Raw genomic sequence first — 20257 nt, forward strand, 5'->3', positions numbered from 1 at the left:
CAACCAGGGAACAGCACATGGAAAACTAACCAACAGCAACAGATGTAGCCGATATCTCAAAACCGAAAATTAAACTCCGGGCATCTGTCCTGCTGGCTGCTGGATTGGCCAATATGAGTCCATGTTGTGATGCTATCATAATAGAGCAAACAGCAGCTTTATTGTAACTTAGAAACTGTGTGGCATGATCCCAGACCGAGAGAGAAGGATGAAGAAGGCGGTTTCGTCATCTCCAGCACATGTCCCAAGACATCCAGATGAATATTGAAATTTAATCTGCCCCGGTGCAAAAACTGAAATAATATATTTATCAAAATATGCTCTTTGCTTCTGCTGTTCACACACGATTACAGTACCCTTGTGAAAAAAAAAAATATATATATATATATATATATATATATATATATATATATATATATATATATAACTTATATTTTCTCTTGCAATGTGTTTCAATAGTATTAAATAATAATATTTTAATAGTATAAAAAATAGTATTTAAGTACACTTTAAAAAGTGTAATTTGTATTAATGTTAAATCATGTTCAAAGTGCACTCATAATAATGTTTTAAGAATCTTATGTTGTACTTTATAGAATTACACTTAAGCGTAATTCCTAGGCATTTGTTGTTATATTTTTGTTAAACCCCTGGAATTAAAGCTTAAAATCTGCACTTCAATTCCATCTTGATTGTTTAATTTCAGTTCCATTCTGCTGGCATAGAGAGCCAAGATTATGAAAATTGTTTTAGTGCCAAATATATATGTATAGTACAAATATATAAAGTACTTATTTTTCACAGGGTTTGCCTCTCCTACGTATCAAAAAATCATTGTTTTGTTGTTGTTTTTGTTATTGGTGGGGGGAGAAAGAAAGAAGAAAAAAATAAAAAAACTATGGCTAGATCCAAAGCTTTGCCTGTGCATTGCCTTACAGAAAAGCCTCCTGATACTATACCCTTCTACTCCAGAATAATAAAGCAGTCCAGAAGTTTACAAAGGTTTACACAGACACTCTGCTTGGTTTCATTGGGGGGTCATGTTTGTTCTGTTTAGAAGACCCTGGCTGAAGCCCAGCGGAGCCACTGTGCTCTCGGATGTTTTGGCTCTTTGGTTGTGCAGCACTGAATCCTTCAGCTCTGGCAAAGCTAACCCACCATTTGGGTCTTTCCTCCCGGCCAAACCTCCCAGTCTGCCACCCCATGGGCTTAAAACCAACATGCAGTCCCGCTTTGCTCTGTATTGCCATAGTTCTGTGCTGTCAGAATACTAGTTGGAACTAAAACTAGAGCTCTCGGTTGATAAAAATAACACTGTTTATTGTGAATTTAATTAGTCACATTACATTGCATAAATAATTACTTTCAGCAAAAGCTCCCGAGTGATTTAAAGAGTTTACATTGTTGGAGAAAATGGATAAATCTTTGAATACATATTACAAAAACTAGCTTTTAGAAGTTACACTGAGTCTATCTATTTTACAAAACTCACACTTTAGTATGCTTTTACAGAAATAATACCCGTTAAAAGAACTATACTTACTGTAAGTGCAAACCTATAAATGTATTATAGGTTACATTTTATTGAATATAGTTTTTAATGTAATTATGTGCTACCTGGGGTTTAGCAAAGTGCATAGCCTGAGATTTAATAAAACATGGAAATGCTACTTTAAGCTTGAAATGTTTACATTTTTGAATTGCAAATTATTTTATGTATTTGTGCATTGATTGATTGATTGATTCATTGATGTATTGATTGATTGTTTAATGGCTTGTTTGTAAAATGAATCATTAACTAACATGACAGCCAGTTAAAAAACATTCCACACACAAGTTTGAATGCAAATCTCTGGTAAAGCCTGAGGCAGATTTACGAGGGTTGTAAGCTTGGAGGTCCATAAATATTGTGTCATAGTAGTTACTTTCCACTGTACTGACTTGAGGAAATGGGATTCAAATTAATAGCAAAGATGTGATGCTTGTCATAAGGGACCACAACTGAGACTTATCATAACACAAAATGTATGAATATAACTTTATGATGAAAGACGCACATAGCTAATGCACAAATATAAGCTAGTTACTTAAAAGAACAAGATAATCATCCTCCGAGGCTCTTGTAATAAACAGGCTATTTAAAGCAGAATGAAATTATGGCGTAGTCAATCTTGTGATCTGATTACAAAGCAGCTGCTTCAAAAGCTCTATGTGTAATTTATGTTACCACGAGAAAGGAAATCTCTGGTAGACGTATAGCAGTCGACTTCTGCAGTAATTGCCCATAAATATAAAGTTTCACAGAGTTGCATATTCACTTCTCTCAGAGCAATTATGTTGAGGACGGAGGCGACACGCGCAGCCGTCTGCCCTGATTTAAATATTTTTGGAAGCACAGGTGTGCCTGCCCAGATTTAACAGACTGTGTTCTAAGCTGCGTATGTTAACAACATGAAACAGTGCTTCTCAAGCACACTAGCAAGGCCAATTACAACTGCTCTCCCTCCTTATTTTAATTTAGTCAAGAGGGAGACTGTTATCGTTTAAATGGCACTCTATTGGGGCCCGCAGATGGTATGAGTTAGTTGCAGAGGTAATGAATTGTGCACTCATTCCCACAGAGCAGGTGAATAGCAAAGTTTTGGCAGAGCTCTACCAGTGCCGGCTGCTTTGAGTGCAAAACAATGCTTCTTGACAACCAGGAGTTAACTGGCATTGAATATATCCATTTATTGAAATATTTACCCTAGTGTCAGGCTGTGACACCCGTTCTCCGCTGGCTTTGGCTTGTGTAAATGTGTCCCGTCATAGACGCCAACAGAGAACCACAAAGCAGACCGAGCAAGTGACATAGATGCATTACTTTGTTAGTATGGGAGAGAAAAACAAATGCAGTGGTCTTACAAAAATGAATGGTTCCTTTTGGGAATTGCTGACAATATGTTAACATCTGATGTCTTTGGTACAGTATATACTGTATATGGGGTTTGTGGTATTTGGCCATGTGGAGAGAAGCTGGTGCCTATTTGTAAAAGCAGGATCTGGTTTACCAGTCTGGCTCCATTCAGGGTTGTTAACTGGGTATCCAGGCAAGAAACATGCTGAAGCAAGCAGATATATCTCACTTAACTGATTTGTCCTGTAAAAGTGTTGTAATTTCCTCAAACAAAGTGGCCTTGGAGACACTGGCTCTCTTAGAAGATGGCTGTCTTTCTTTCTTTGGGTCTCTAACCACCTACAGACAGGCAGCTATCATGCCTCATTGATGACTATGATAGAAGCAGATGGACTATACACCAGGTCTTCCTCTTATTGCCATGGTAACCTCTAAATTGGATTCCACTTTCCTGTGATAGCGTACGTCTGGTAGGGACTCATACTGATGGCTTTCTGTTCCATTACTGAAAAAGTTAGACTTAAAAAGGGTTAATGTATTTCTCGACTTGAGGATCTGATACCACTTTTACAAATTAGCTTAAAGATATATCACATTATGTTAGAGAGTACCACTGTGACCCACTCGAGGTGAAAACTAGATCTTAGACTGATAGCAAGGCTTTGAATTTATAAATGAAGTCTAAGGGAAGTTAATACAGGGAAGTTTGATGTCGTGACTTGAAATCAGTGAAAGTGAGGTAGGACGGTAAATATATTTTGCTGGTCCAAGAACAACGTTCAGATAAACACAGTCCTAACCTGATTGGAGTACACTACACAACTGATTTCTGAACAGATTTTAAAACAGTAGGCATCATACACTCGCCCTTCGTTGAAATAGTCACATTCATCATTCACTCAACGTACGCATCGTACTTCAAAGTTGTTCCGATCACAACAAACTCACACAGAAATCTGCGCCCAGGAGATGTGATAACTGAAAACAATGTATATTCTAAAATCGATTTAAAATATCAAATATGTCTGATATTATCAAACTGAATGGAATCATAGTCTGAAGCTGAAAATCTGAGTTTGTGGTTATACACTATGCAACCTTATTTTTATTTAATTATTTTTATTTTTATCTTGTTTTTTACAAAATCTGTAAACTCAAATCTGCACACTAGCTTTGACTTTCGGCAACTATTGTCAACTTCTCCAGACTGTAAATCAGGGGATAAATTTGTGTAGTGCATTCCAGTCTTAACCTGTAACTATATGATTGGGGGGGGAATTAAAAATTGATAAGGATGTTGCACCAATCCCAATTCCCCAACTCTAAACTTATTCATTAAATCAGACTAGTACACATGAAGTATTTGTTCCAAGACCAGGACTGAAGTGCTCTTGGAGGTCCACTTTCCTACAGAGTTTAGCTTCAGCCTGCCCCCCAAAAAACACTTGCCTAGAAGATTGGAATCAAGATTGTAACCTTTGCCCATCTTGACTTCTAAGAGACACTGTCACTCTGAGAGGCTCTTTTTATACCCAATTATGTTGCCAATTGACCTAATCAGTTGCAAATTGGTCTTCCAGCTGTTCTTTATATGTACATTTAACTTTTCTGGCCTCTTATTGCTAACTGTCCCAACTTTTTTGGAATGTGTACCTCTCATGAAATCCAAAATGACCCTATATTTGGCATGCCATTTCAAAATGTTTAACATTTGATATATATAGTCTATTGTAAAATAAAATATAAATTTATGAGATTTGTAAATTATTCCATTCTTTTTTTACTCAAAATTTGTACAGTGTCCCAACTTTTTTGGAATCAGGTTTGTACATAAAACACAGATGTGAGGGTACTGCCAAAGTGACAAATTCTTGTGTACCACTAAAGGTGCAATCATTGCATGTTTTTACCGGAATTATAAAAAGCATCAGCCTTTTTTTTTTTTTTTGGGATATGAAGGGATATGAAGTTCACTGAGTTTTGTGTGGTTTTTCAACTATTGTGTTTAGTAATAATAATTGTTTAGTAACTAATGGTCTTTAACTGCTTGGGAATAGGCTTCAAAACTCTGTATATAATTATCTCTGTCTACTGTTTATAGGTGGGCCAAAGGAGGAATCGTGATAAAGGAAGTGTCTGGAGACACTTATGAGGTCATAGTGGATCACTCATTCTTCACAGAGCCAGTTTCATGTGAGGTCACCAACCCGCTTGGGAGCACAAACATCAGTCGCAATGTGGACGTCTACTGTGAGTTTTTTTTTTTTTTTTTTCAGTTTTGACCAAAACTTCATAGGGTACCATATTCCTATAGAGCTACAACCTGCTTCAAAACACCTCCACACTTCTAGCAGTCCTAAATACCTTAATTAGCTGGTTTATGTCTGTTAAATTATAATCAAGCCAAGCTCTGCAAGACTATGACCCACTGTGAGAATAATTAGACACACATGGTTCATAATTTTTGAAGGTATCTCCACAAATGTCAGAAGAGATACTTAAAATTCAGCTGCCACCAGTATCACATTAAAATAAACTTACAATAATTATGATTAAAATGTGATCTCTCGGAATATATCTTATAACCGTGTTTATTTTCTCCAGTTGGACCTCGGATGGCTGCAGAGCCCCAGTCTTTACAGGTTGACCTGGGATCTGATGCTGTGTTTAACTGTGCCTGGACTGGAAACCCCTCTTTAACTATTGTATGGATGAAAAGGGGCTCAGGAGTGGTAAGTTGCTAGGCACTGTTACTGGCCATTGCCCTATAACCCTGCTCCACATTTAATCTTTGAAATGAAACCCATGGTTCTCTTTCACCAAACATCCCATTTTTAATTCTAGCTACATTAATAGTGCATTAATGTTTAGACATCTTGTCTTTGTAAAAAGAGATCAAGCAAACATGAAAAATAAAAAAAATACATAATAAAAAAATAAATCCATTTCATTTGATTTTGGCTTTTCATCCATTCATTTTAAACTGTAATGTAATATTCTCTGTATAAAACCTTTGATCTATTAATACATTGCCTTCTATATCTGAACAGCTCAGAAACAGAATCAGAACGTTTCTAAAAAGACATATTCTTATTTCTTACACATAATTGCTCATGGTATTTATATTCAATGCTGTGCCCTGATGGCAAACATCAGGGTTTTTCAGATTCCATGTGATTCTATTACACGCAGATGGACAGTGGCTCAGTTTGGGGTGTGTCTGTATTCTGGTAAAGAAATGGGGAAAATTGTGACCCAGTGAAACCAACCGGTCTCATTTCTCTCCCGGTTGACTGTCACCTACCATCTCCCATGTTCACACGGTCCTCCTCATCTGACCCAAATTGGATTTTAATAATTGAGAGAGGTCCTTTTCCAAGCTTAGCTACCCATCCATGAGTCCTGATTCATTTTGACTCTGGCCAGCTCCCTTTGCACTCCTTTTTAATGTTTTGATCTTTGACCTCTGGATACAGGTGCTAAGCAATGAAAACATCTTGACATTGAAATCTGTCAGGCAAGAGGATGCTGGGAAGTATGTGTGCCGTGCTGTGGTGCCTCGTGTTGGAGCGGCCGAGAAGGAAGTCTCTCTCACCGTAAATGGTACGTTTGACGCTTTTGTACTTTGCAAGGTTCATGGATAAAGAGGTGTGTTTGACGAGTGCAAAAAAAGGTGCAAGTAATTGGAAATCCAGGTGACAGAATTAGACCTATTTTGGAATTCATGCTGACTCTGAGACAGAAGTTTGATGTTTACTCTTCGTTCTGCTATTTCTCTGGGCTAATGCTGATTATATTCAGTAAGAATTGCATGAGGAGCTGTTTCTTAGGCTGTGACAGGCTAATGAACAAAGGAGAATAGCGGGAGACTGGCTACTCTCAGATAAATGACTTCATTACGGCCGCTTGATATTCAGGCGGCATGCATTAGCCACACGACAGCTTTCATTCGCAAAATCCAACACGTCTTTTAAAAGCTCCTTTCTCTCCGAAGCTATTTGCCATGGGCCACGGCTTTGACGTGAGTGGAAAATAAGAAAAGTTCAGCCAAAGTGACAATTGTGTTTGCATTGAATGATTCCTCTGCAAGTTTAGATTCACTAATGCAGTTTGGTGCTGGGAAATGAAAGAAAATCAATAAAGAACTGTTATGACTGATAGTATTAATATGCAAAGTCAGACATTCATTCAAGGCTTACAGACAACTCAGGAATTACGGAAATTACAGATGACATCCACTTTCATCAAGTACATTTTGCTCTTTATGAGGACAGTAAAGGGTACCTCTGCTTTGCATTCAATTTTGACTCCTAGATACTCCAGGATTGCCTGGATTCCCAGATGAATACAGTATTGTTGTTGGTTTGGTTATATTTTTCTGGTTTATAGAAGTTTAAGGAAAGATCCAACACTGCCTTCATGTCTTTCAGCATTAACTCCTTTCCACCTTTTCCACAGGCAACCAAAGTTGCGTGAAATTTCTGCACTGGTTTTACCATCTATAAATACATTTTGGGTAAATTAATTTAAATTAAATTTATGCATTTAGCAGACACTTTTATCCAAAGTGACTTACAGTGGATTCAGGCTATACATTTTTACCTATCATGTGTTCCCGGGGAATCAAACCCCCAACCTTGTATTGTGCTTGATATCAATTGCAATTGATAGTGCAGTGCTATACCAATTGAGCTACAGGAACACAAGTAGACAACCTTCGGAAGAGCTTTTGACAATATACTGGATAATATATCAAGTTATGGTGTTAAATTCACAAAGTTCCTGTGTGTTTACTGTGAAAAGTATTTACAGAAACCAATAAATCTTGCAAAAATAAGTGAACATGAAAATTCACACCCCAAATCTGGCACCATTCTAGTACAGAAGAGCTGGCAGAGGTGAGGCTGCTCTCACAGGTTAAAGAGTGCTGAACAAACACTGACTCCCTATACACACACGCACACACACACACACAATAATGGGATTGTTGCCAGTGTATTTAGAGTATATACAATTTATTTCTCTTAATTTAAAATTAACTTACCAGTGAATCTTATTTATTGTCATTGTATCTTTTTAAAACCACTTGACCTGGATCTGTCTTTTAGGTATCAAAGAGTAAGACTCTTTTGATTATTTTCAATAAGTGAGCCCTTTTGCTCTAAAAGCCACAAAAGGACAGCAAGCTGTGTTCTACCTCATTTCTGGAAGTGAACACAAGAGTGCCTTTGATGTGGCAACATGTGGTGCAGGCTCTCTTGCAGCACGGGGCTGATTGTTTTAAGTTCTGGTGCGTTTGGGAGATGAAGCCGATCACTTCACAACTTGCTCATCAACATGCGCTGCTGACGAGCGACTGAAATTCACAAACATTGACTGAAGAATGATTGATGACTAGAACTTTGTGTTTCAAAGGCTTGATCAGTAAGAGGAAAAGAGCAAAGGCAAGTGACAAGGATGAGCTAGAGCTCAAAAAAGAATTGATAATTCACCTATGTTTGCTGATCCTCACTGAGTCACATAAAAGCTTATTTATGCTAACAATTAAATGCACACGTTTGGAATTTGTCAATATCTGTTTCCTCCCATGCATGTCACTAGAACCCAGAGCTCCTACTGAGATTCAGAATATAGACAAGAGAGTCCCAGCGTTCTCTCAGGCCCAGTGTAATTTAATTATAATCAAATAGCTAGCAGGGGACACCGTTTGCCGAAAACACGCTAATGGATACACATTGCTTTCTGCTTTTTGTTCCCTAGTTCCTCAGATAAGGATCTCATTTCTCCATGTGTATTTTGAGCCTTAATGGGATTTCATATCTGAATGTGTCCTTATGTTCATTTATTTGTGTTGTGGCTTGTGGATACGATTTGGCCGCTGGTTAAATTAGTTTGTTTTGTTATATGTTGTGCTGCTGAAAATTAAGCTTTGCTTTGCTTTGCTTTTAAAATATATTCAAATAGAAAGTTATTTTAAATTAAAATATTGTTACCCATTTTTTATTGTATTTCTATCAAATAAATACAGCATTGGTGAGCATAAGAGACTTCTTAAAAATAAAATAAATTAATGAATAAATAAATAAAGAGTGCACTTTGTGTTTGTCCATGTATGAGCACTCAAGTTTATTTTACTGCTGGGCTGCATATCTGGCCTTAGGTTTTGAAAATGAGATTTCAAGAATATGACATTGTTTTTAATTTGACAAGAAATCAGCATTCTTGCTGCTAAAAGTTATCATCTTCCAGGATAAAATGTTTCTAAACTGCAGCAGTATTAATGCATGTGTCAAACTCACTCATACAACATTTCTGACTGTTTCCAATCCTGGTTTTATTTATTTATATATATATATATATATATATATATATATATATATATATATATATATATATATATATATATATATATATGTATATGTATATGTATATATATATATATATATATATATATATATATATATATATATATATATATATATAAATCATTTTGATGTATATGACTGAATATGAATCATATAGCAGAGTGAGATCCCTCTCAATAGCATTAAACATTCTAGCATTCGCCCATCTTAGCTCCACTGACTTACTCATATCATGTCACCGACTCCCACTGAAAATGAATGGTTTTACTTTCTACAAATCACTGTCAGTTTGAAAGCTACTTAATATATGGATATTTGAACATGTGCACTTTGCATTGGGGATGAAGACACAATGGAGTGGAGGTGAATTGCCTTGGGGAACATTTTATGCTATAACAAAAATGGGGTTGAAAGGAATGAGGAGGAAGTAATTTCTAGGCACTGCTGAGATTTCAGGGAAGACATTTAAAAACAGGGTGTAATGTGCTCAAGGTAAGTGTGGGTAAGAAGGTAGAAGGAGTCCAGTCCCTGCATTTAATTGCAGGATCTGCGGCCAAGAGGACATATGGAGCTATTCATGGAACTGGGATCTGTCCTCTTGGAGTTCTGTAATGAAAATATACGAGGCGAAACAAACCAGGTTCAATCTTTCACATAATACAGTCTGTGCATCACCTCTCACTGCTTCAGCATGCAGTTGCTGTTTGCTGCAATCCGATAATTGCTAGAATGATGTTTCTCGATAACATTGTTTACGTGTCATTTTCAGTGCCATGTGAACTCATTATTGGGTTAATGGTACATAGTTGTGCATGAAAGTGTTCATGTATGTATGTCAGGAAGAGTCCATAGGTCTCCAGGAAAAAAATAAAAAATAAAAAAATTACATTAGCCTGTTAACTGTCACTCACATTTTTGAAGATAGACATGAATGTGCATGATACAAACCTAAATTTTTATAATTCATGATTGAAAACATTTTGTAACATGATTTTGATGTACCATTTACATGGTAATGCAATGTCTGATTTTAAAATGGGTTTTGAAGGATGAATTTTGTGATTTTATGTTTTCAAGTGATATAAACTTCTGATGATTTCTAAAATGTGATAGAGAAAAAGGACACGAGGAAGTCTTTTTTTTAATCTAGTGTAGAAATGGGACATACAGTATTTGTCTAGGTATATATATATATATATATATATATATATATATATATATATATATATATATATATATATATATTTATTTTTTCTCTAGACATTCATAGCCCAAGAAAATAAATTTGTATTCCACTTCCATGCTAACTTGCAGATACAGAGGAGAAGAGAGAAATTGCCACATATTAATGATTTGGCAAATGAAAGCTAGTGAAATAAATGGTGACAGTGGTGCAGAAAGAAATTTGTTGTGCTAGCACATGGTTAATAATGTATGCTAAGACCGTATTTTTCGGAGTAAAGCTTAATCACACAGTGCTGTAAACTTCTTCTTTTTCTTCTTTGTTTTTTGTTTTTTTGTTTTCTCATGAGCTGAATTTTCTTCATAAATTGTAAATGATTAAACTGTTAATAAAGGAATATTAATCATAACTATATTCTATATAAGATGGAGTGAGGAAAATATGAAAACACTCAATATAGGAATAAAAGTCCTTTCAGCTAAAACATCCAGACAGGTTATTTATTTATTTATTTATTTAAGATGCTTAATGAGAAAAACACTTAACGTCCCATAATGTACTAAAGCAGTGATATTAACATTTCAAATTTAGTACACACAATATTAATGATGCATATACAAGAAAGATAAGCCCAGAATATGAATGCAATGCACTAAATTAAGCTTTTCTTCATAAAAGTTTTCTATGGAAAAAGCTTAATGTGTAATTTAGCGCATTGAATTAATATTCTCACCTATATCATCAATGTGATTTTCCTCCCAAACAGAGCTTAAAAAAATAATTATAATAATAAAAAATATATATATAAAAAAAAAAAAAATGTCTTAATACATTCATACTTGAATTAGCACAAACACGACTTGAAAAGAATATGAATTTCTCTGGAACTCGCTTGCTAGACCAGACAGATTTAGCTAATTAACTAAAGGAATTGATTCCTTTTTTGTTTTTCCTTGCAGAAACCCTCACAGAATTAGTAATGGTTTTACTGTTTATAAAGGGGAATTGTATTGGTTTTAATAGAAACATAATGGTTTCTGAGGGTCTCTACTGGTGTTGCCTTCTATTGGTGACACATTGTAACCACTAAATCTTAATGGGACTTGGCCTGAAACACACCACTAGACAGGGTTGCCAGGTCTTTGTAACAAAAGCAACCCAAAGGCCAATCAAAAACATCCTAAAATAAGCCCAAATGGCCCTATCCAACTATCAAAACTCAACATATGTCACTTTCATAATACATAATACAAACAATAGGGCAAATACAACAACAATAAATAAATAAATAAAATTATTTAGCCTATAATAGCCTACTATACAGAAACTGATTAATGTGAAGGGAGGATCGGCTATGTAGTTATCATAAATAGTCTGTTATCATAAAGCAGGTCAAAGGCCCTTCGTCACTTCTAAAATAAAAAGTCTAATTTAGCATAGTTTAATTATTGGTGGAATGTAAATTATTTCAGACAATTTCAATTCATGCAATATGTCAAAGCTTTAACCCAGTCCAAAAAAACAACAAAAACCTGCGGCAAAAGTTTAGAAGAAGCCCAGTTTCACAAGAAAACGACAAGCTTGGCAACACTTCAGCTGGAAACCATTAGGTAATGGTTAACTGCTGGAAAGGTTTGTAATGTTTGTAATGGTAATTGTAGTGGAAAGTATTAGAAATTTGTGTAACCCCAGGGATATTTATAAATATAGCTTTGCTTGGACATGTTTGTATTAGCTTGAATAGTTTTAGTGGAGATGGTTAGCATGTTGTGCTAGGTAGTTTCTGGATATTTACAATGCATTATTGCAATATGAATTGCCAGCTGTGATATGCTAAGCAAGTAGGCTAAACTGCAGGCCATCTGGAAACAAAAAGAAGGCAAATGTTTAATTTATTCATTTTAGCTTCAGTAATAAAATGCTGGAAATGAATTAGGATTTCAGCACTTCCCGAGTCAGTTGGTTTTTTAAAGCGTTGTTGATTAAAAGCCTGAAATCATTACTAAGGTTAGCACAAGCTCAAGATGTTTTCATGTTTCATTTTTTACCAATAAAATGTATCAATAATAACATTTAATTTTTTTAAAGCTTTTATTTGCCTTGTAAAAGCAATTGATAAAAAGTGACTACAAAGTTTCGTCGGGTATATTAAACATTACACCAGATTAGCTTCAAAATGCATAAACATTGGATTCATTCGTGAAGATTATCTTGAACAAAACATGTAAGAGTCAAATAAACCTTTATTGGTCACAGATCTTCTTTTCTGCAATAATCCATGTGCCAATGTAAAAAATTATATTGGGTTTTTGTAGAGGGAAACAGGTGATGTGAACTTTCAGGTTGGCCTAGAAAAATACATCTTCACTGCAGTCCTCGATATAACATGATATACAAAATGCAGCTTAAAACAATTATTATTATTATTATTATTATTATTATTATTATTATTATTATTATTATTTTACATATTTTCATGATCATTTAATGCACTTTATAAAATACCCATAAAAACCTGTCTCAACCCATGAAATCATTTCGTGACAGGATTCTGTGAGGTGATGCCACAACATCGCCCCATGCTGATCCATTCATCATGACTCTTGTACGCCCCCTACTGTAACAAACCTATGCCCTGTTGTGCACTCTATCTTTCTCTCTCTTTCTCACCCAGCCTCCAGCCTTCCCACTCCCCACGGAGTTCCTTAAACCCAGCATTCTGAGGATAAGTGATAAGCTGTCTAATTATATTCCTCATTTACAGCCTGATCCATGGGCTGATTCTTCTGAGCCACCAAGCTCTGGCCTTACCTCCACCAGCAGGGAATGATCTGAATGTATTTACCTTACGCCTGCAACTACACACACACACACACACACACACACACACTCCTGCCTTTATCACATGCTATCATGTGGATTATGATTTTGTAGTCGTAGGGTAGCATTCACATAGCACGCACACATTAGGTATCGCTGCAGCACTGGCATGTAATGAAGGGGTGCGAAGTGTAACATTCCTCTCCACCAGCCTGATATTCCCCTCACTACAGCACTCCATCTGCCTCATGCTCATCTAGATGCTAATTTATTCTAATAAGAGCCAGTTAATAAACTGCAATTACGAATCAGTTGAGAGACACCGCTGCATATGATTGGCAAGTCCATGATTGGTGGATTGGGTTGAAATTGTGTGCATGTGCATCTAAGTGCATCTTTTGGCAGGGTTAGGGTTGGTAACCCATTAAGCAGGGAAGTTACTGTCAATCTATCCTAGAGGAAAATTGTTTACCTTTACATCAGTGCATTGCCTTGTTTTGTGCAATTGTGGAAAAAAATTGGGTGAGTTGTAGCATAAGTCAAAGTTCAAGGCTCTACGGTTAAAATTTAACACGAAGAGATGCTCTGGGGGCCCTTATCTTCTCAAAATACCATTTCTCCGCCATTGCCACTCTACCGATTGCGGCCTATAGAAATAGACTTGCAGTTGGCATGCTGAGTCTTATCTCCTCGGGAGACATGAGGCCTGCCATAAATCAGTTCTTTTCAAGATTGAAAATGAAGACCAGATCCTCACTCCCTCACCCTTAACACAACTCTTAAATAGACCAGCCCACAGGAGACTCCTTTGAGAGTCTGCCCATTCAAAGCAAATACAATACTGCTCTTTCCTTTTAAAGCCAAATTTCAAGCATGCCACTGCAAGGCTTTAGTACTTGTACACTTGATTGGCAGATCCTACAGATGAGATCTTTAGCCTGCTCGGTTAAAATTGTACACCGCTCTGGAGCATCGGCCTTCAGGATTTGTCGATCTTGGAACTAGTAATGTGAATGTCAGCCTTGGTGCGTGCTTCTGTAGCTTCACAGGGTTAAATATAACAGTTACGCGAAAACTCTGCATCTTATGCACATCCAAACAGTCCAGTTGTCCAAATCTGGGTCATTATACAGTGCACCGGATTCATGAATGTCAAGGCTGCTTGACCGATGCAAATGCATGCTCAAAGAAAATGGGTGGTAAATAGTACATGGTGTTTTAAAATGATGTTTGTGTACATTTTCTATTGAATGAGGATCAAATGATGAAGAAGAGTGTTATTATAGCCTGGCTCACATCCAGACTAGTAGTATATTCAAGTGCACTTTTAGCATTTAAAGAGCCAATTCAAGTGTCTGGAGTGATGCAGTCTCACTAAAACATACCAGATTGCAGCAGTCTGCCAGATCTTCCGCAACAAAGACCAAAGATAGGAAATTGCATACATATTAATCTCTGCACCAATAAATGTGCTACACGTTATGCTTTAACTACCTTATAATATCTAATTAATTAACTTGCACTAGAAAGTTTCTTAAAAACCGAGTGGTTATGGGCCATGCATGTTCCTGAACACGATAAACGCTTATCCTCATGGGGTGTTTATACTTTTTTCAATTAAAAATGGAAAATATTTCCTGCCTTTTGTCTATTGACTAATTTATGTGACAAAAGAGTTTTGGGGGCCTAAAAAATTCTAACTTTTGAAAGCAAATACATTTCTTGAAGACAGTGCTGTTATTAATCTGTTTAAATGTAAATTTGTGAAGGCTGTGACGTCATGTGTATTACGTGTTCAGAATATAGGTACATGCGCAGGTTCATAATGTTTCTTCACGTAGTGACATCGCCACCTACTGGCATGGCATGTACATTACAGCGTTTTTAGATGTTTTCACAGATCTGTGTGAATGGGGATTATTTAAAAAATGTTTTCTGTATGTGTGTGCTGATTTTTTTTTTTTTTTTTTTTTTTTTTATTGTCATTGTTTTTAATAGTTCATCACATAAACAAACTCTGAAATACCACTCTTATTGTGTGTGTTATGGCCACTGAGCTTTGGCATTTATTAGATTTGGGACAGTGTTGCACACTTATTCCTGTCATGTACATAGACTCTCAAGTGGCCAAGACTAAATGTGAGTATTGGAACAGGCCCATAGTCTTCCTATATTTTAAACAGTAGGGCATGGTATAAGTAATGGCAAGGTTATGGGTTCTAATCCAAGTTAATGTGTGAAGTGATACAAAAACGTGTACATTGAATGCAGTGTAAGTCTGTCACATGCATATATGCAAATTTGCCTAATTTATTCTGCAAACAAACATTGCTGTTAGAAGGTCAGTTCCATTCAGTGAAACTTCACAAAATTCTCATGTCTCTCATGTCTCTCATGTCTGTCCTTCAGGAACTGCAGGACAGTTTGCAGAATATACATGATATGTGATATGATTCATTAGATTGAATAGAATCTTGCCATAAAATATTAGTTAACATTCTGATATTAATACTGGCTAAAATACCAATTCTAACAAAGCAACACTTGATCTTTTCTAGTTTCGAAGAGATTCCTATGACTCTTTCTGGCAACCAGGGAATATACAGTGTTAGCTCACAGTTTTGAGTATGTGACGAGTATGTGACTATGTGCATCTGTTCTCTCCTCAGGACCTCCAACCATCTCCAGCACACAGACCCATCAGGCTCCACACGGGGAGAAGGGACAGATCAAATGTTTCATCCGCAGCACGCCACCCCCAGACCGCATCGTGAGTTATTTAGCTCTCTCCTTCCAGTGACTCAGCTCAGACAGGATTGCAGCTGTTGAGTGGGTGGTTGCTGTTGTCACATGGCTCGTGTGACTCCATTAGACTCAGTAAACACAGTCCAATAATGCATAACGCACTCATGAGTTACGATCTGTTTAATAAATGAAATTGCATCTCCAATCATTTGTTTCCTCTATATGAGTGAACGGGTATTAGACATGGCAGGCTTACAGCCCTAATTTCTCATTTAATGCATGCTTATGCCCTGTTACCACAGATCCAATTAGGATTTACCACTCTTAGATGAACTGTCTTCTCTCCGGGCCAATTTTTGATTCATTACTCACATTGTGCGTGCATGTGTGTGTTTGTGGCTGTGCGCATGGAAGTGCATAGGTAATCTCTGTGCGATGTTTACCCATGTGGCTTTGCTTTTATTGCCATGCTATTTCTAAATGTCAGTTGAATGGGAAAGACTGCTCCTGTGGTCCGGAACAACCAGTAATAACTTTAGAAAGTGTAATAATGCCCATAAAGCAGCTGAAAACAAACACAGGTCTCTCTTTCCTTCTGAAAAGACCAGCTTGCAAGAGCAAGCTGATTCAGAATAGTTTATTTTGGTTAGTGTTGGTCTAGATGGTAAAGACATGCTGTTTACCAGTTGTGAAGTAGGAAAGTCAAATAAAATACAATGAAAAAGAGAAATGTTGGCTATTAGCTCTAATGAAGTAAGTCATTATATTAGCTTTTTTATGCATTTGCTTTTTGTTTTATGGTTTCGGTTTTACATTTTTGACAACTATAATAACCCTGCCAAAATAATAATAATAATGATAATAATGATAATTTTTGCAATGATGCTACGGACCAGCATCAAAACAACACATGCTGGTCTTTTCAATATGGTTTTTCACTCTTCATCAGGCCTGGTCCTGGAAGGAGACCGTCCTGGAGTCAGGGACATCAGGTCGCTACACAGTGGAGACAGTAAGCACAGAGGACGGAGTGCTGTCCACCCTCACCATGAGTAACATCGTACCCGCCGACTTCCAGACCATCTACAACTGCACCGCCTGGAACAGCTTTGGCTCCGATACAGAGATCATTCGCCTCAAGGAACAAGGTGGGAGCCAAGGTTCGCCAGGTTTCACCTTCTTTTCTTTAAAACATGGCTGTGATAGAGTAGTGGTGCAGTGTTTATAACAATGGTTTCTGAAAACACTGGAATAGACTAGAAATACTACATTTACAATAATCAGTAATAAACGTCTGCATTGGTATATTTTCACAATGAGCCATGGCAGATTTCAAGTGAATCAATGAATCAGTGAGTTGTTGACTTCACTATAGAAACACTATATACACTAAAGTAAGTTGTATACTTCACTAATGAAACACTCATCAGGTTATACATCAGGTTCTCTGGAAAGAATCAGCTTTCGTCTTCTTTTATTTAATACATGCCAGTGATAGAGTAGCACTGTGGTGTTTCATAACCGTGGTTTTTGAAAGCACTGGAATAGAGCAGAATCTGATGGGGGAAAGTAATATTTTCTTCATTACTTTCCATTTATTACGTTATATAATATGAATCACTTTACACAAGCTTAGCAAGTCACATTTAAATCATATGCATGTATTTTAATATATTTATACCAATTTTAGATTACAAATTTAATTCAGCTCTAGTCAAATTATTATTTCAGAGCAACATCAATAGTAATTGCACATTTAACTGCAGCTTCAATTAATCATATAAATGTATTAACAACACTTAGCACTATTTAATTTGCAGCCTTGTTACAGTGATTCATTTCGCTCTTGTGCCTTTCTTACAATCTATCTCCTGAGTGCTTTCATAGTTTGGATTTGTTCACATGCAATACATTTTAGTCTTGTTTTGACTGACATGAATGGTTCTTTAATAGATCTGTTTCCTCAAAAATAAACATTTGGTCACCATTTTTACTCATTTCAAACCCTGATGATTCACAATTTTACATAATGTGTTAGTCGTTCTTTTCCATGAAATTACAATGAATGGGGACTAAAGTGTTCAAGCTTAAAGATGCAAGATGCATAAATATATATTACAAACACAGCTGTTCTGGGGTGACTAAACACACCTTTTTCCCCTGACATGTCCTCACAGATTTTAAAATGTCCAAATATATCAGAGGTTTTGGCTTTATTAGATTAAATTGCTATGCTGAAGGAAAAGACTGAAAGGTAGTTTGACCAATAGCGTTCAGTCTTTGCACATTTTCGACCAATCGTGTCATGTAAAAAGGCGGGATCTACAGGTAATGGTAAAAGCAATGCAAACAAACAAGTGCAGTACATACGTATAATGCATTAGTATTCTAAAGAACATCGATAATAAAACAAAGCCAAAACCTGGACATTTTAGCCCAGCTCAAAAAAATAAATAAAAAATAAAAAATGGACATATGATATGAGACCCTGGAGCACCAAACCAGTCTAAAGTTGCACGGGTGTGTTTGTAGGCAGAAATACATTGTATGGGACAAAATTATATAATTTTCTTTTATACAAAAAATCATTAGGATATTAAGTAAATACCATGCAAATTCTCTAAAATAAATATATCAAAACTACATTTTTGATTGGTAATAAGCATTGCTAAATACTTAATATTGGACAATTTTAAAGGCAATTGTCCCGGTTTTTACATTTTTTTTGCACCCTCAGATTCCAGATTTTCAATTTTTTTTCTGCATATTGTCAGATTCTAACAAACCATACGGTTTTGTGGTCCAGGGTCACATATGGTTACCCTAGACTTTTCTGAAGACTTCTAAAGCCAAACAGTATCTTTGTGTGACAAACATATTTTGGGAAACTCTGTTCCTTTAATTAAAACAATATATATTTCTGGGTTTATGAGAACTGCATACTATAATTCAGACAATAATCAGGCATAAACTGTGAATACGCAGAGGTCGTAATGCTTAGTATGTGCTGGGAGCCAGCAATTAACTTTGTGTAGGTACAGCTTTTTGTCAGACTCAGCCTCTCATTATCATTTGGCCGTAAATTCTGGCCTCCATCTTTTGGTTTAAATATACCAACAAGAGCACATATAAAACAGTTGAGCTGGCTCTAATTAACCTAAAGCCACAGCTCCTCAAAACACTCCTGGGATTGTTGGAATCCACATTAAACCCACGTCCTATCAGATTCTGTTAATGATGCAGGGTTCAGTTCATGCACACACAAGACATGTTATGTGCGTGTCATGCACTAAAACGTATGCGATAATTGGCATAACTGCAAATTGTCAGATTTAAGTGAAGGTACCTGAGGTTTTGCTAGAAGGTGATGGTGGTGTTAATTGCCTGTGCAAGTTCTTTTGGATAGACATCTTGAAGGTGAGAAAATCTCCTTGATACAGCTTTTGACTCCATAAAAGTGCGAGTCTGGAAATATGTTCGGGTCTGTGTTTGAGCGCTTGTTTGCTGGATTTACCCGTCCTGCCCATGCTGTGTTATTGTAGAAGGCTCTGTTTTGTTTTCCAACAGGTTCTCTCCCTGTTGCTGTGATCATCGGCGTGGCAGTTGGCGCTTTCGTTGCTTTCATCGTCCTCATGGGAACCATCGGCGCGTTCTGCTGTACGCGCTCTCAGAGAAGTATGTACCTCTCAGCCCATCGTGTTCCTGCATGTCCATCACCAGAGAACGCTAAGTGCTCCTCAGTCAGACAAAGAGCAGGGTGTTAGGGTGTTCATGTCACTTCACAGAAACCGAGCCTTTATTTCTATATCTTCCTTTCCGTTGAGTGTTTGTGTAGGGTTGGGCGGCATGATGGTTTAGAGAAGAGATGCATCATACTGTATGTCTGCAATGCTGCTGAAAATCCTACAGTAGAAAACTCTATCTGTTTTCCGATGTCTTTTGCTTTGCTGCATTGTGTTTATATAATTGTAGTTAATTTAGAATGACCATACGTGAACGTCTTTAGTGTCAATTTTCCGAAATTGTTGAATAAACAAGCTTCCCATTGATGCATGGTTTTTGTTAAGATAGGACAATATTTGACTGAGATACAACTATTTGAAAATCTGGAATCTGATGGTGCAAAAAAAAAAAAAAAAAAAAAAAATCGAAATACTGAGAAAAGTTGTCCATATAAAGTTCTTAGCAATGCGTATTCCTAATCAAAAATTACATTTTTATATTTTTACAGTAGAAAATATACAAAAT

General features: G+C 36.5%; 1 protein-coding gene across 4 annotated transcripts in view; it reads left to right on the forward strand.

Annotated features, from left to right (window-relative positions):
- Nucleotides 1-20257, forward strand: part of LOC127977519 (kin of IRRE-like protein 3) — a 192255-nt gene that overhangs the window by 160659 nt on the left and 11339 nt on the right. For 2 of the 4 annotated variants that reach the window (XM_052582407.1, XM_052582409.1), the window contains exons 7-12: nucleotides 4998-5146; nucleotides 5501-5628; nucleotides 6373-6499; nucleotides 15934-16034; nucleotides 16959-17169; nucleotides 19577-19684. In XM_052582407.1, coding sequence (XP_052438367.1) covers nucleotides 4998-5146; nucleotides 5501-5628; nucleotides 6373-6499; nucleotides 15934-16034; nucleotides 16959-17169; nucleotides 19577-19684 — 824 coding nt within the window. The remainder of the gene's footprint in view (nucleotides 1-4997; nucleotides 5147-5500; nucleotides 5629-6372; nucleotides 6500-15933; nucleotides 16035-16958; nucleotides 17170-19576; nucleotides 19685-20257) is intronic. The other 2 variants (XM_052582408.1, XM_052582410.1) reach the window with 1 other exon arrangement.

The sequence above is a fragment of the Carassius gibelio genome, chromosome B18 (assembly GCF_023724105.1).
Source record: "Carassius gibelio isolate Cgi1373 ecotype wild population from Czech Republic chromosome B18, carGib1.2-hapl.c, whole genome shotgun sequence".
In the NCBI taxonomy this organism is placed as follows: Eukaryota; Metazoa; Chordata; class Actinopteri; order Cypriniformes; family Cyprinidae; genus Carassius; species Carassius gibelio.